The sequence below is a fragment of the Muntiacus reevesi genome, chromosome 3 (assembly GCF_963930625.1).
Source record: "Muntiacus reevesi chromosome 3, mMunRee1.1, whole genome shotgun sequence".
Classification (NCBI taxonomy): Eukaryota; Metazoa; Chordata; class Mammalia; order Artiodactyla; family Cervidae; genus Muntiacus; species Muntiacus reevesi.
In genome coordinates this window covers 107753893-107771500 of record NC_089251.1, presented here as the reverse complement: position 1 = coordinate 107771500, position 17608 = coordinate 107753893, and the positions used below count along the sequence as shown (strand labels likewise).

Here is a 17608-nt window from a genome sequence, read left to right as displayed (position 1 = left end):
AGTGGAGGTGATGGAATTCCAGTTGAGCTACTTCAAATCCTAAAAGATGATGCTGTGAAAGTGATGCACTCAGTATGCCAGCAAATTTGGAAAACTCAACAGTGGCCACAGGACTGGAAAAGGTGAGTTTTCATTCCAGTCCTAAAGAAAAGCAATGCCAAGGAATCCTCAAACTACTGCACAATTGCACTCATCTCACACGCTAGTAAAGTAATGCTCAAAATTCTCCATGCCAGGCTTCAATAGTATGTGAACTGTGAACTTCCAGGTGTTCAAGCTGGTTTTACAAAAGGCAGAGGAACCAGAGATCAAATTGCCAACATCCATTGGATTATCAAAAAAGCAAGAGAGTTACAGAATATTATCTATTTCTGCTTTATTGACTATTCCAAAGCCTTTGACTGTGTGGATCACCACAAACTGTGGAAAATTCTTCAAGAGATGGGAATACCAGACCACCTGACCTGCCTCTTGAGAAATCTGCATGCAGGTCAGGAAGCAACAGTTAGAACTGGATATGTAAAACAACAGACTGGTTCCAAATAGGAAAAGGAATACGTCAACGCTGTATATTGTCACCCTGCTTATTTAACTTGTATGCAGTTGTATCATGAGGTACATATTTAACTTGTATCATGAGAAACGCTGGGCTGGATGAAGCACAATCTGGAATCAAGATTGCCGGGAGAAATATCAATAACCTCAGGTATGCAGATGACACTACCCTTATGGCAGAAAGTGAAGAAGAACTAAAGAGCCTTTTGATGAAAATGAAAGAAGAGAGTGAAGAAGTTGGCTTAAAGCTCAACATTCAGAAAACTAAGATCATGGCATCTGGTCCCATCACTTCATGACAAATAGATGGGGAAACAGTGGAAATGGTGACAGAATTTATTTGCTTGAGCTCCAAAATCACTGCAGATGGTGATTGCAGCCATGAAATTAAAAGAGGTTTACTCTTTGGAAGAAAAGCTCTGACCAACCTAGACAGCATATTAAAAAGCAGAGACATTACTTTGCCAACAAAGGTCCGTCTAGTCAAGGCTATGGTTTTTCCAGTGGTCATGTATGGATGTGAGAAAGTCATGTATGAAAGAAAGCTGAGCGCCAAAGAAGTGATGCTTTTGAACTGTGGTGTTGGAGAAGACTCTTGAGAGTCCCTTGAACTGCAAGGAGATCCAACCAGTCCATCCTAAAGGAAATCAGACCTGAATATTCATTGGAAGGACTGATGCTGAAGCTGAAACTCCAATACTTTGGCCATCTGATGTGAAGAGCTGACTCATTTGAAAAGACTCTGATGCTGGGAAAGAATGAAGGCTGGAGGAGAAGGGGAGGACAGAGGATGAGATGGTTGGATGGCATCATGACTCAATGGACATGAGTTTGAGTAAACTCCGGTAGTTGGTGATGGACAGGGAGGGCAGGCGTGCTGCAGTCCATGGGGTTGCAAAGAGTCAGACAGGACTGAGCGGCTGAACTGAGCTGAACTGAACTGAAGTGCCTTAAATCCCTCCTACGTCTGGACAGGATTGGTTGAGAGTCTTGGTGGGTGGGGCTAGTAGCAGGGACTGCAGAGAGCAGGTGCAGGGCTGGGAGGGGTTCAGCCATGAGCAGGGTAAGGGGCTCACAGCTTAGCCCAGGAGTTGGGGTGAGCATGAGTAAAGGCTAGATGAAGGCAGTGTGTGCTCAGGCCTGAACAGTTGAGAATTGGGATTAGGGAGGTCTGACGAGTAGGGACTGTGAGGGCTGAGATGGTCCACTTTTAGGGAGAAGGTGTGACTTGAATGAGGTTTAAAATGATGGTTAGATAAGTAGAGTTGAAGGAGAATGTAAGATCATTGAGGCAGGAGAGCTTGCATCTTGCCCAGAGGACAGAAGGGGCCCAGCTGGTCTGGAGTGAAGATATCCTTTGTCCAGGAGAGGCCCGATTGGGACTAGAAGGTCAGTTCATAGAGAGGCTTGAGTGCCAGGCTCGTGGGCAGGCATTATGTCCAGCTGGCAGTGGGGAACCACTGAATGTTACTGAGCGGAGGAACCACTGAATGTTACGTGTTCTAACTGGATGGCTGAGCTTGAGTCAAACTGGCAAGATACTGGGAGGAGAGCATGTGAGGGGAATCAAAAGGGGAAAGATCATGATTCCAAAGTCAGTTGAGACTAAAGAAAGGCTCTTTGACCCTTTGGGCAGAGGTATGTAACGTTACATGCAGAAAACGCCTTTAGGGGCCTAGATATCTTGTCTAGAAAGAGGTCTCAGATCATTAGTGGACAGACCTGCCTCCCACTCATCTGTGCAGTTGAGAGCAATCCCTTCACCTCTACAAATCCTCAGTTTTCTCCTCTGTGAATTGGGCGTGATTTAGCTGGTCTTCAAGGATGAGTGTGGGGATTAATGAGAGAAGGAAGAAAGGGTCTAGCCCAGTGTTTGGAGCATAATAGGTGCTCAGCAGATGGTGTTCCCTCCCTATCTCCCATTATGGAGCTGGCACAGAGCTAGACACAAAGCCTGGCCCTCCAGTCACCACCAATTAGAGAGAGTTTCTGCTTTCAGAAAGGGACGTTGGGGCTTCCCTCATAGCTCAGTTGGTGAAGAATCCGCCCGCAGTGCGTGAGACCTGGGTTCGATCCATGGATTGGGAAGACCCCCTGGAGAAGGGAAAGGCTACCGACTCCAGTATTCTGGCCTGGAGAACTCCATGGACTGTATGGTTCATGGGGTCGCAAAGAGTCGGACACGACTGAGTGACTTCTACCCACTCTGCTTTCAGAGGTCATTTATTTTTCAGTCATTCAGAGTCATTTCAGAGGTCATTTATTGTTTGGTCATTCAACCAGCATTCAAGCCACATTTCCAAGCACCTACTGTGTGCTACTTGCGGGGACACAGAGTTGAATTAGACCACTATCCTTTGGCCTTGGAAACTTTATTAACTCATTCATTCAGCAACGCCCATGGAGCCCTACTGTGCGCTTTGGCTGGGATAGGGGGGTGGGTGTTGGGGAGAAAGGGAGCCTGGCTGGTGGGGGCGGGGGTGAGTCAACCCCGCAGGTCATGCCTCTGCGTCAGGGAAGAGCAGGAAGCCGGAGAAGATGCTGTTGGCGCCGTCGATGCCCACCAGGGCGTTCTTGTCGGTGGCCTGCAGGAAGACGCTCTCTTCCTTCTCCAGCTTGAGCACGATGCTGCCCGTGGTGACCTGGAAGGTGTTCTGGACGTAGTCGCAGAAGGTGACCACCTTCTGGGGCGCCTCCCGGCCCCGCATGATGTCCACGCACAGCTGCCCTCGGGAGCTGGCGTGGTAGGTGAAGAAGTAGAGCCCGGGCACCTTGCACGTGAACTTGCTGGTCCGAGCCTGGTAGTTTTCATTGGCATTGGTGATCACGTGGTCGAAGCGGATGGGCTGGCCCGATTTCAGGTGGTGGTTGATGGTGCGTGAGGCCGAGAAGGCAATTTTCTGCGTGGCCCTGTAGTCTCCTGATTCACCCTTGGGGCCGCGGGCTCCGGGAGGCCCTGGGATACCCTTGGGCCCAACGGGGCCCTTGGGGCCGACTTTTCCCGGCATCCCAGGAAACCCTGGGTCCCCCTTCTCGCCATTCTCGTTGAGGTGTCTAACCAGCCCTGGAAGCCCTGGAAAAGCAGAGATGAAAGAAATGAGGGGGCCCGAGATGGCTGAGGACCAGAAGAGGCTGGGCTGGGAGGCAGGGAGCCTGACTGGGTAACCTCAGACAGGCCCCTGCTTCCCTCCGGGCCTCTGTGCCCCGTCTGTGAGCATGAGGATGGGAGGCTGGCGGGCCTGTGAGTCTCCTTCCAGCCCAGCTTTCCACATCTGGGATGTGCTTGGTGGTAATGGGGACCCATCAGGGTGGGGAGTGGTGTCTTGCTAAACCTGGAAGTGGGCATTCGAGCCCTTTGCATTCCACCACTCTAAACCCCTCCTTGGTTTGGCACAAGATGTAAAACCTTTTCTTCCAGGAGAGTGGCAGAGGATAGTTACTGTGAGTAACTAGTTACTGTGAGTTTCCTGTGGGCTCAGGGGACAGGCAGGTGTTTCTTACATCACCTCTGCCATTCTTAGTTGTGTCCCCTTGATTGAGTCACGTTCCCCAAGGCTCAGCTTCCTTATCTGGAAAGTGGGGATGATGATATTTTGTGGGCTCATGAGGATTTGATGAAATTGTGTGATGAGAGCAGTTGGCCGTGGTTAAATGGACGCGTGAACTACATCTCACAGGGGGCTTTGAGGGGCAGGCAGCTTCATTTGAACCCACTGACAACTCTGCAAAGGAGCACCATCCTCATTTTACAGGTGAGGAAAGAGCAGTTCAGAGAGCTGAAGCCGCTGACCCTGAAGGTACCCCAGGACTCTGGCCACAGTGGATTTAGTGGTGAGAGAGCCAAGGTTGGCATCAGCCTCAACATTGACTGGGCTTCCCCGGTGGCTCAGGCAGTAAAGAATCTGCCTGCAATGCGGGAAACCAGGGTTCAGTCCCTGGGTGGGGAAGATCCCCTGGAGAAGGAAATGGTAACCCATTCCAGTATTCTTGCCTGGAAAATTCCACGGACAGGGGAGCCTGGCGGGCTCTAGTCCACAGGGCCACAAAAGAGTCGGGACATGACTAAGAGGCTAACACTTCCCTTTCAACATTTCCTGGGCTCCCTTGGGCAAGTCAGTAGGCTTTCTGGACATCAGTTTTCCCACCTGTAAAGTGGGAATCAGAATCCCTTCCTTGCAAGGCGATTGTGAAGGGCTCGGCAAGCTGATGGCTTTGCAAGTGTTTTGCACTCTCTAAGGCGGGCCGCTGACTTGGGAGGTGGGTGCCAGGGCCTTGGGGAGCGACCCTCGTGTGTTCCCCGTGTCCACAGTACCTTGCTCGCCCTTTGTTCCTGGAGTCCCAGGCTTGCCGTCAGGGCCTGGTTTCCCGGGAATGCCCGGGATGCCAGGGATGGACGGCCCGATGCAGCTGCTCTGGGCCCGGGAGACACGGAGCAGATTCAGAAGCAGCAGCGGCAGAAGCACCGAAACGCTGCCCCGAGGGGTCTTCATCACGGCCCTGTCTCAGCTGCTCCCTGTCAGGGGACAAGACGATGCGGTTGGTCATGGCCACGGTCTGTTCATTCATTTCTTCACTTGTTCCTGTGTTCCCTGAGGGTCTTATCCACCAGACCCTGTTCCGGGTGCTGGGGATACAGTGATGAACAAGATAGATACGGTCCCTGCCTTCATGGAGATGACGGTCTGGGGGACTAGAAACGGGTCAACATGCAAGTCAATGGAACTGGTTACACGCTGTGGGGAGCACTCTGGCTGAAATGAAATGAAAGGGGGCCCCGAGGGCTGGTTTTGTGAGGGGCGCTCTCCTGCCAGAAAAGTTTTCTAGGCAAGGGAGGCATCTCTGAGAAGTGATGTTTAGGCTGAGACCCAAAGGATCAGACAGGGCTGGGGCAAGAATGTTCCAGGAGGAAGGGAGAGAAGGCAAAGGCCCAGAGGCCGCGCAGAGTCTGGAGTGTTGAGAACCGGCAGGGAGGTCAGGGTCTTGATTGCTGTGGTTTGAGATTTTGGTCCAAAGGTTCTCAGTCATTTGAGCTTCTGAACTTAGGCTGCCTGTGCTTTTTCCACAGTGGGCCGCATTACATCCTCAGAGCAGCCCTGCACGGAAGAACTGATTTTTCTACACTGAAGAGGAGACGGAGGTTCAGAGAGGTCAAGTCACTTGCTCAGGGTCAGAAGGAAGGACTGCAGCCAGGACTTGAACCCAGGCCTGTGTGGCACTGAAGCCAGGTCCCTCCAAAGGCTCTGGGCCCTGGTGAGAACCCTGGGGAATGCGACAGAAGCCCTGGGGTGTCTTGAGTTTGTCAGCATGGCCAACGCCCATGGCATCAATTCTCGGGACAGAAGGGACCTAGTCCAACCCTCAGCTCATCTAGTCCAACCCTCAGCTCATCTAGTCCAACCCTCAGCTTCTTCCTTTTTTAAAATTGAGCTGATATTCTCATAACACAAATTTAACTGTCTTAAAGTGAACATTTCAGTGGTGTTTAGCACACACAGTATTGTATAACCCTCTCCTCTGTCTAGTTCCAAACTATTTCCATCAATTTGACAACCCTCAAATAACATTTGGTACTCACTAGTCAGTTATCCCCAAATCGCCCTCCCCGCTTCGGTCCCTGGCAACCCACTCCTCTGCGTTCTGACTCTATGGATTTACCTATTCTGGATATTTCATAGAAGTAGAATTGTATATACTATGTAACCTTTTGTGTCTGACATTTCATTTAGCATAATGTTTCTGAGGCTCATCTACATTGTAGCTTAGATCAGTACCTCATTCCTGCTTAACGACTGAATAATATTCCATTGTATGGACATATTACATCTTGTTAATCCATTTATTATTGATGGGCATTTGGGAAGTTTCCGCCTTTTGCTTATTGTGAATAGCCCTGCTGTGAACATTCACGTACAAGGATTTGTCTGAATACTTATTTTTAATTCTTGGGTATATACTTAGAAGTGGAATTACTAGGTCTTATGGCAATCCTGTGTTTAACTTCTTGAGGAACCCTCAGCTTACTGTTAAGTCTCCCCAATAACATCTCTGCCAAGGCCTCTTCCCATCCATGGCTTGTACCATTTCAGTGATGGGAAGCTCATTACCTTCCGAGGCAGCCTGTTCCACTTTTGCCCGTATCCAATTTCTCCCCATCTTTCAAGGCTCCTGTCAAAGCCTTTCTATTCCAGGAAGGCTTCCCTCATTAGCCCTCAGCCCACGGAAGCTGGGCAGTCTCCTGCTCTTACACAGGTGAGCAGCATGATCCCAGCCCATCTCCCAGGATAATCATGGGGACCCACGTGAAGCTGTGGCTGGGAAAGAGTCACGGGGTTTTGGGGCTCTAGTTTAGACCCATAGCTGTTGTTGTCTGATCCTCACAGCACCCTGAAGAAGTGGGTTGTGATTATTTTCCCATCTTGCAGATGAGGACACTGAGATACAAACATGAGAAAACAAGCCTTCCTAAATCACCCAGTGAGGTGGTTAATGGCAGGACTGTGGTCAGAACCCTGGGCCTTACAGTGCCTGCGCTAACCCAGAATTTGGCACCTGGAGGCCTTCCTGGTACTAGAAAAGCCTGCTGATTTTGGCTTGTGTGCTCAGAAAATCAGCCCCAGCCCCCTCGATCTGGTCCTGATCAGTTCATGGCTCAGACTCCTGAGTGAGGCCGGAAGCTGTGCTGGATACCACGCAAAGAGGGACTGCAAAGATGGATGTGATCAGGGCCATGAGTGACCAGCCTGGGCTCTGTCATGCTCCCAAGAGAGGCTGACGTTCTATTTATCTTGCCGGAGGTTTCACAAACGATAGTTTGACAACCTTAATAATCAATGCATTGGGCACTTAGCAGGTGCCAGGCTCTGTGCCAAATGCTTTACAGGTCGTTCTTTCATTTAATTTGGTCCTTACAGCAGCCCCCTGAGAAAGCACCCCTGCGTTTCCATTTCACAGATGAAGAATCTGGGCAGCGGAGAGAGTGGGAACCTTGATCAAGGTCACACAGCCATGCATGGCTGGGATTCAAACCCACTTCCACTGGCTCTAAACCCCACGGGGTGTTACATTAAGAGGCCTCCCTGCTTGCGTGCTGTTGCTTTAGTCGTATCCGACTCTTTGCGACCCTGTGGACTGTAGCCCGCCAGGCTCCTCTGTCCATGAGATTCTCCAGGCAAGAACACTGGAGTGGGTTGCCATGCCCTCCTCCAGGGGATCCTGCTGATAAGGGATTGAACATGCATCTCCTGTGGCTCTTGCATTGTAGGCCGACTCTTTACTGCTCAGCCACTGGGGAAGCCCAGAGGTCTCTCCACCTGGGGTTAAAACACAGGCTTTGGAGCCAAACGGCCTGACACAGGAGCTACAGCATGGCCTGGGCTCAGTGCAGTGCTGGAGGTGGGGCCAGGGCTCAGTGACGGCTCTTACTATCATTGCTATTATTGCTGCTGCTGTTGGGAGTATCACCAAAGGTGAGAGGCCTGGAGGGTCACAAGGAGAGGAACAGTGCTCCCAAGAGGGTCCAAACCAGGCTTCTGCTCCTTCTTAGCTTTGGGCCTTAGGCAAGTGGCTTCTCTCTGGCCACAGTTTCTCCCTCTGTAAAATGGGGATAATCCCGATCTCTGCCTGATCTCTGCTGAGCTTTCTCATCAGACTACGAGGAAATAAGAGGAGGCAGGTGTCAGAGAAATTGCTAGGTGGGCAGAGTGGTGTCCTGGGTTCTGATTTCACCTCTGCCTCTGACATAGGCAGAACCAGGCTAAGTGTGCTAAGCAGAGACTGATGGGGTTGGTGGGAGGAAGGTGAGTTAGGGCCCACCACAGCCTGGCATATTGGAAATGCTTAATGAATATTAGCTATTGTTGAATTATCACCATCCTCCGGGAATCCCCAAGTTTCAGGACACCACAGAGGAAGCTTGGAAAACTAAAGAAAGAATTTGGTCCCTTTGGGAGATTGGGCTCAGGGAGGGGGCCTGTCAGGAGCAGGCAGCGCAGGGGTAGGGGAGCTCTGGTTGGCTGCCAGGGGCGTGGGTAGGGGTAGGGGTTGATGATGAGACTCAGGTCTCTTGAGGAAGCTGGAGGTGGAGTGGGGGACTGGGGCGATCTGTGTTCTGGCCCAATTCAGGGGCCACCAAATCTTAGACTTGGGCCAAGCCTTAACACAGCAGATCTGACCACCCTCTACCTTCAGCATCCATCACCACCATCCACCTCACTCCTCACATCTTTCCTGACATCATCCATTTTCCTCCAGCTCCAACAGCCCCTTTCCCCCTGACTTGGAGTCAGGCCAGATTGACCTGGAACTCCCCCTCTGCTGCTACCTTGCTGCCTGACTTCAGGCAAGTACCCTAACCTCCCTAAGCCTTTGGCAAAGTTGGCTGCCAGAGGATGACGTGAGATGGAGCCTAGAAGGAACTCAGTTTCTAGCGCGGGGCCTGACCACACACCCTCCTGCACAAGCATCGTTGAGTTGTGTCAGCGCTAACTGATAACTCATCACAACTCCACCTGCCGTCACCCCACCTCCTTGAAAGAGGCTAGCGGAGCTTTCTCACCAGACTGTGAGGAAATAAGAGAAGGCAGGTGTCAGAGAAAGGCTGGGTGGGGGTGCTGGGTTCTGGTTTCACTGCTGCCTCTGACATACCCTGAGTCAGGCAATGTGCTAAGCAGAGGCTGAGCTGGTCTCCTTTAGAGCTCACAGCACCCCTAAAAGGTTCTGTTATCTGCCTAGAGGATCCAGGCTGAGAGGATGCAGGCTGAGAGAGGTTATGTCATTTGACCCAGATCGCCAGCTCCTGAGAGGCAGAAGCGGGGCTCAACTCCAGTCTCGGTGACCCCAGAGCCTTACTCAGATGCCTCCCCATTACCTGGGGCCCCAGGCAGCAGCAGACTCCCGAGCTGACCCCCCAGAGGAATTGATTCCCGAGGTCTGGGATGGGGTGCCGGAGCCCTCACTGGCCAACCCTGCAGGTGGCTGAGACAGAGGATGTGGGGCCCTACACTCAGGAGGCGCCACCCTCTGCCGTGTTGGTCCTGCCAGCCAGTCCCCCTGTTGCTAAGCCCCATCCTCACCTGGAGCCTGGTGTCCTCTGAGGCCGCTGGGCTGGGCAGAGTGGGACCGGGTGCTGGGAGCCTCCTGCTCTCCGTCCAAAGCGGAAGTTCCATTCCCCAGAGATGAGAGGGGCCTTTCCCTGACGGCGCCCTCCCCGGGGCCCGGCAGGCCAGCCTCCTCCCCTGCTCACCCCACTCTCACTCTTTCTGCTGTCCTCAGGCTGTTTCAGGTTCCACTTCTGCAATCGGGAGGGGTTTACTGTAAACACGATGGGTGGGATGTCCGTTTGGTTTCGCCAGCTCAGCAGCTGTTGGGGGGAATAGGGTGTTCCAGGGGAATGCCCACAATGGTGGGGAGGGCGCCTGCCAAGGCTCCTGACCTCGTGAACTTCTGCAGGAACTGCGGTGTTCCTCCACGGAATGGAGATGTGGCCGGCCTGCTGCCTGGGGGCTGGGTTTGCAGGCAGAAACCCTGATTCAGACTCTGGCTCTGCCATGAGCAGCTAAACATTTTTAGCCAAGAGAATCCTTTGGTTGTTATTTAGTTGCTTCAGTCATGTCCGACTCTTTGCAACCCCATGGGCTGTAGCCCGCCAGGCTCCTCTGTTCATGGGATTCTCCAGGCAAGAATACTGGAGTGGGCTACCATTTCCTTCTCCAGGGGATCTTCCTGACCCAGGGATGGAACCCACATCTCCTGCATTGTAGGAGGACTTTAGTGGCTGTAATTATAGAGTTAGGATTCCAAGGAAAACAAGGTTTTGTTGTTGTTTTTATTGCTAAGTTGTATCTGACTCTGTGACCCCGTGGACTGTAGCCGACCAGGCTCCTCTGTCCATGGGATTTCCCAGGCAAGACTCAAAGATCCAACCTGCATCTTCGGCACTGGCAGGCCGTTTCTTTACCACCGAGCCCCCAGGGAACCCTCGGGAGCCCCGATTTCCTCTGCCGCGCGATGGGACCATAATTGCACTTGCTTTCCAGATTGCAGAGGGCACTGTGGAGCTCAGATGGGATAGCGGAGGAGAAAGAGGAGGGTGAACTGTAAAGTGCAGTGTGCGTGTTAATTGTTAGCATCGAACTATGTCCCAGGCCTGCCTTTCCTGGGCTCACATCTTCTGCTTTGCTTCTCTTCTACAGCTCTGCTCTTTTCTGTTCTCAGAAAGTAATCTAATAATGAAGAGTGAATTTGTAACGTGGCTATTATTTATTTATACCCCTCCCCCTTCTCCCAGTGAACCTGATCCTGCTGCTTGTTCATCCTGACTTCATAGAATTCCAGGAGAGCGGGGCGTGGGTGGGCATGGTCACCCCACCTGTGCTGTCCATGTTATATATGAGGAAACTGTGGCCTGGGGGAGAAAGTTGTCATTCAACAAATATTTATCAAGAGCCTCTATGTACACTGGAGATGGAACCACAAGCAAATCAGCCCTGGGTCTGGCCCCCCAAGGAATGTCTCTTCTACTGAGGGAGGCTGGTATTAAACATCAGTTCAGTTCAGTCGCTCAGTTGTATCCGACTCTTTGCGACCCCATGGACTGCAGCACACCAGGCCTCCCTGTCCATCACCAACTCCTGGAGTTTACTCAAACTCATGTCCATTGAGTCAGTGATGCCATCCAACCATCTCATCCTCTGTCGTTCCCTTCTCCTCCAGCCTTCAATCTTTTCCAGCTTTAGGGTTTTTTCAAATGAGTCAGCTCTTTGCATCAGGTGGCCACAGTACTGGAGTTTCAGCTTTAGCATCAGTCCTTCCAATGAATATTCAGGACTGATCTCCTTTAGGATGGACTGGTTGGATCTCCTTGCAGTCCAAGGGACTCACTGACTCTTTGCAACCCCATGTACTATACAGCCCATGGAATTCTCCAGGCCAGAATACTGGAGTGGGTAGCCTTTCCCTTCTCCAGGGGATCTTCCCAACCCAGAGATCAAACCCACATCTCCAGCATTGCAGGTGGATTCTTTACCAGCTGAGCCACAAGAGAAGCCCAAGAATACTGGAGTGGGTAGCCTATTCTTTCTCCAGCAAATCTTCCCGACCCAGGGATTGAACTGGGATCTCCTGAATTGCAGGTGGATTCTTTACCTACTGAGCTATCAGGGAAGCCCTGGTATTAAACATCAAGGGACACAATGGTTTCATTGCTCCTGTGATGAGTGTCACAAGTAGCTACTGGAGCCCGTGGCTCATCCTAGTGGCAGATGCAAGACTCAGAGCCAGACATCCCTGGTGCTGAGATATAAGTCCTCTCACTGAGACTGCATCCAAGGTAACATGAGGCCCCTCTCAGGGATGCTTGCCCAGAAAGTCCCAGGAGCTGCCATAGGTCAGGGGGGCTCTCTTGACATCAGTGCTTGGAGATGGAAAATCATTTCACTTGTGGATGCTGCTTGATGGAAATGAAGTATTTACTATAGTGGGTGAGAGACTCATTTGATAAAACCCAAGGGTCTCTGGGCCCAACCAAATAGAGACCGTCCAGTAATTTGGTGGCTGGTGACAATGAGAAAAATGAACTTGAACTTGAGGTAGAGGCAGAAGGAGCCTAAGAACAGGAAGCAACACGGTTTGGGGCCAGGAGGGTTGGAATAGGCCCCCTGCAAGTTTGAATCCCAGGCCTACCTCTTTCTAGCTCTGTGGCCTCAGGCAGCTTCCCCACATATGAACCAGGGATCTGGGCATCTACCTCCTGGAGTAGTTGTGGGGGGCCAGTGAGGTAGCCCTGCATGTCCAAGGCTTAGCTGAGCATCCAGCCCTTGGTAGGCACCAATGCAAAGTTGAGAGTAGTATGATTTCTCTGAAGAAAAGGCAAAAATCTTGGAGCCTGTATGCACAGGAGCCATGCATGGATTAGGAGTCAGGAGCTAGGGAGACCCTTGGCCCCGAGTGAGAGCTAGCTGGTCTCGTGTATGTGTGCATGCTAAGTTGCTTCGAGTGTGTCAGACTCTCTGTGACCCCATGAACTGCAGCCCGCCAGGTTCCTCTGTCCTTGGGGATTCTCCAGGCAAGAATACTGGAGTGGGTTGATCTCCAGGTGATCTTCCCAACCCAGAGCTTGAACCCAGGTCTCCTGCTTTGCAAACAGATTCTTTACTGTCTAAGCCACGGGAAGCCCAAGAATACTGGAGTGGGTTGCCATGCCCTCCTCCAGGGGATCTTTCTCATCCAGGGGTGGAACCTGCATCTCATGTCTCCTGCATCAGCAGGCAGATTCTTCACCACTAGTGCCGCCCGGGAAACCCAGCTGATCTTTGACTTTGGGACTTCCCTGATGGTGCCGTGGTTAAGAACCTGCCTTCTGATGCAGGGGACGTGGGTTCAACCTCTGCTCTGGGAACTAAGATCCCATGTGCCGCAGGGTAACTAAGTCCGTGCGCCAAAACTACTGAAGCCCACTGCCCTAGAGCCCAAGACAAGCCATTGCAATGAGAATCCCACTTAACTGCTATAGAGAGTAACCCCGCTCGCTGCAACTAGAGAAAACCTGTGCACAGCAAAGAAGATGTAGCACAGCCAATAACTAAGTAAATCTTTAAAAAAAAATCACTGACTTTCCTCCCTGGTAGAGAGGGATTGATCCTTACAAAGGGTGGAAAAGAAGCCTAAGGCCCCTCCACACCCCGTGGTCTTAAAAGGGGCCCCCTGCCCCCTGGAATGCCTCATTCCAGCTCCTCTCCCACCCTTGCCTCTGCCCTTGAAAACCCTCACCAGCTCCCCCCAGCCCAGCAGACAAGCTGGCATTTTTTTCAAAGGCCAGTCCCTCCTGACAAAGAGAGAGCAACAAGGAAGCAATTATGGAAAATAGAAATGGCACAAAAATGGTTGCTTCCAAAGAACAGGTCTCTGATCTGACACCGTGGCCTACATGAACAGTGTATTGATTTTTTAAACAAAAGAGAAACGAGAAGAAAGATGTATCACTTGAGGCACTGCTGGGTAGACCGCTAAGTGGTTGCTGGAAGTGAACTGTGAGTGGATTGGCCCCGTGACCTCCACCTTGTCCCTGCCAGAGGCTCTCAGACCCTGCGAACCAGCCTGGGTTCCTGGCCCTGGCCTCTGTTATTTGTGTGTGTCTCCATCCCTCCTTCCTTCTCATCTGACACATTTCCCATGCCCTCCTATGCATGAGCCAGGCATGTATCAAATGGACCTGCCCTCTAGGATGCTCATGGTCCAGTAGGGAGGCAGACTTGTAAGGAAATAAGTGCATAAAAGCCAACTGGTGGACAATATGCGCTGACTTCACCTGGCAAACCGCCTGTCCACCCACATCACTGTCCTCCCCAAACCTGTCTTTTGGTATGACCATATTTATTTGTGAAATCAAAAAAAAAAAAAAAAAAAAAAGATTAAACTCAGAAAAAAAATCATATTTGTGGTTCCCAGGGGCAGAGAACTGGTGGAAGAAAATACAGGATAAAGGTTGTCGAAAGGTACAAGCTTCCAGTTATAAGATAAATACAAAACATGTAATGTATAACAAAACCCATACACCACAATAGCAAATATCAAATTGTGATATGGACCAAGGAACTGAATAGACATTTATCCAAAAAATATATACAAATGACCAATAAGTTCATGACATGTTATTCAACATTATAAAAAATATAATGAACAAGGTGACCAAAATTAGCGCAGCTGTAGGATATTACAAAAATTGTTAAGGGAGTAAGTCCTAAGAATATTCATCATCACAAGAAAAAAAGTTTTTGGTAATCATTTCATAATATATTTAAGTTATATCATCACACTGCACAGTTCAAACTTTGACATCCTAAAACAAGAAAAATATTTAAAAGGTAAAAACGCAAAGCATTTTACTTTTAAAATTATTTTATTAAATCATAAATGCACAATAGCTTCTTAACTCTACACATGAAATACATGTCTTAAGAAGAATGATGTTATGTTTTATTATCCCTTGATTCTGGCTAACAGCTTTTTAAAACTTTGAGAAAAATCTTGAAAAAGGTTTCCCATGTCAACTGAAACTTAGAAATGGGATATTATCCAAGAAGGGATGATTCTACACTCTTCCAGAGACTGCTGGAAAGACAGGACTTTTCAAAAGCTCAAAAACCATCGCAAAAGCATTTTTTAAAAAGTCTTTCCTCCATAGGAAAGTAGTGTTCCTGCGTAACTGAGTCCACTCACAAAGCGGCTCTCAGTACCAGCTCTGGAGTCTTCTGCCGTGTCGCTGCGTATTTAGGCATGACTGAGTTGAGAGTTTCCTTCGCACTGTTGTTTTGATCATCTGAGGCTCTTCTCTCCCCTGGGCTCCTCTGCATGCAGTCAAGCCCATGGCCACTGAGAAGGCCCCCACCGCCTTGCCTCTCCATAACCCCCACGTCCTCTACCGCCTCCTGGGTCGTGGTTTCCTCCAGTATATGACCCGCCCATGTTTCTGCTGTCTCTCAACTTTCCACTCTTCAGTAAATCGTACTTAGAAGGTTTCTGCTTCTGATTGCCCAAATCACTGTCATTGCGACTTGCATAACTTCTTCCTCCGTAGTTGTCATAACGGGCTCTGAAGCGCTCATCCTGGTAGCCGTCTGCAGACCCTCCACCACTGCATCCTCCTCGTCCTGCCCCGTAACCAGGCCTAGCCCCCCAACTGCCACCTCCAGCTCTTCCTCCGTACCCGTGAGAGCCATCCCCAAACTGACGCCCTCTTCCAGAACCCCCGGATCCTCCTCTGAAGTTCCTTCCTCGTCCTGCTCCCACATATGCACCAACACCATGAAAATACCCCAAACCAAAATCACCTCCTCCTCGACTTCTCAAATGTTGGCCTTCTTGCATCTCTTGCCTAGACAAGGCCTTTCTTACTTCTGCACGATGACCGTTGATGGTATGATTTTTCTGCAGCACGATCTTATCCACGGGATCATGGTCATCAAAAGTAATAAATCCGAAGCCCCTTTTCTTGCCAGACTGTCCGTCAGTAACTATCTCAACGGCGTTGATTTTTCCGTACTTCTCAAAGTAATCTCTAAGATGACGTTCCTTTGTGTCTTCTGTAATTCCGCCAACGAACAGCTTCTTGACAGTGACGAGAGCCCCCAGCTTTCCATGGTCCTCTCTTGGGACAGCGCGTTTGGGCGTAACCATTTTCCCATCAATGAAATGAGGTCTGGCTGCCATGGCGGCATCCAGCTCAGCCATGGAGGAAAACGTGATGAAACCAAATCTTCTTGATTTTTGGCTGGCAGGGTCCCTTATTAACACACAGTCTGTAAGATATCCCCACTGCCGGTAATAGTTCCACAGACTTTCTTCTGTGGTCTCAGAGCTCAAGTCACCGACAAAGAGTTTACGGAATTGTTCGTTTTCTCTCTTACTCCTCTCCAAAGGAGCAGGTTGTGAAGCTTTCTTCATCATGGGCTTACTAGCTTCAGCCATATTTCTGATGCTGAGGAGGGTGAGCGAGATCTCAGGGGGCTAACAGGGACTGAACTGGGTCCCTATGCTATGATGAGAACGTGAACCTGACCTGTCCTGACCTTGGGGTGAGAGCCTCCACTGCCCCCAGGAAAACACCCCTAGGAGCGCTTCCACGGGACCCCAACACTGCTGCTGCTACCTCTGGGGCCACTGTGGGCCTTGAATCAACCTTGAGTAGCTTTTGGTTTTTCAGAATAGGTTGATTGGTGAAACAGGTTGATGCGGGTTCGCCCAGTTCCAAGAGCTCCTCTGTGACCCACTCCTGAGATGTAAGACAGCCTGGGGCTTGCTGGAAATAGTAGTCTTCTCAAACTTCTATAACGGGTCTGAGTCCAGAGATCTGCTTTTTGTCTTGTAAATAAATCTGCAGGTAATTTTGTTGCACCCCCAGATTCGGAAACCTGGGCTCTAACAAGTCACAGGTCTGTGGTCCAAGTCGGTGGAGGGCGCTGTGGGGACACGAAGGGAAGAATCAGAGAAGGCTTCATGGAGGAGGTGATCTTTGTGCTGATTCCTGACAGCTCAGTGTGTATTATCTAAGTGGATTGTGTGGGTGGGGCAGGAGCTCTACAGAATGAAGGAACATCATGGGTAAAGCTCTGGAGGTGTGAGACAGCAGCTTTTAGGAACAAAGAACCAAAGTGGATGGAGGTGGGTGGAAAGCTGGGCTCTCGCCTCTGCTGTTACGGCTCATCTTGAACCTCCGTGAGCTCCACAGGGTCTTGCAGAACCAAGCTGAGACCCCAGCCGGGCTGTGGGGGCTCCCCCTGACCTGAGTGAGTCTCAGGCCTCACTGGACTCTGAGGCCAGAGCTGCAATCTGGGCAGGAAAGTTACACTTTTTGTCTTTTCGAACCTGAGCTGTCAACCCCTTGTTGTGGTCAGCACAGTGAAAATGCAGCAGTTTACGGCCAGCTTCCTGGTTCTCCAACAAGATGACCCAGCTGGGCCCGCCATCAGGAATCTCACAGTGAAGCCCAGATGGCTCATGGGAAGCCATGGTTTTGGATGATCTCCTGGGGGCCCCCAGAGTCTCAGTTATTCGGGGGAAATTAGACTCCAAGAGTCAGATCCTCCCTCACCCTTCCATGCCCATCTAGAACATAGTTATGAATGTTAAATGATTTAATAGGTGGATTAGCATCTTGCCTGGTGCATAGTAAGTGTTCAATAAATGTTAGCTATTATGATTTTCTTTACTCTTTTACTTGCTCTGCTTTTAGTCATTCATTAACCCACTATTCATTCATGCATTCACCCCAGTTCATTCATTAATTCAGCACAAATTCATTGCACATCTTGTCTGAGTCTGTGCTGGGCCCACCTGAGCCCCAAATCCCTCTTGTGATGGGTGCTCCAGAAATTCGACAGGGATCAACATAGTTTGGGAATTCAAACACATTCCCATTCACCTGTGACCATGGATGTCTTTAAGACAGCAGTGCCTCTCACATGAACAAGTGACCGCACACACCCCCTTGGGGACCCCTTGCGGCCTTTCAGCCGCATTTGAGCAGCTCTCTCCCAAATGGCCGAACGGTGCCGAGCGT

At 50.5% G+C, this 17608-nt stretch overlaps 1 protein-coding gene and 1 pseudogene across 1 annotated transcript; both read right to left on the bottom strand.

Moving 5' to 3' along the window:
* Nucleotides 1-2754: 2754 nt before the first annotated feature.
* C1QB (complement C1q B chain) lies at nt 2755-9821 on the bottom strand. The gene is made up of 3 exons (XM_065927511.1): nt 9627-9821; nt 4868-5068; nt 2755-3628 (listed from the first exon to the last, which is right to left on the bottom strand). The coding sequence occupies exons 2-3, from the start codon at nt 5043-5045 to the stop codon at nt 3054-3056; spliced, it is 753 nt and encodes a 250-aa protein (XP_065783583.1). The 5' UTR covers nt 5046-5068; nt 9627-9821; the 3' UTR covers nt 2755-3053.
* Nucleotides 9822-14019: 4198 nt separating this feature from the next.
* Nucleotides 14020-17577, bottom strand: LOC136164687 (heterogeneous nuclear ribonucleoproteins A2/B1 pseudogene; annotated as a pseudogene).
* Between the last annotated feature and the right edge of the window lie 31 nt (nt 17578-17608).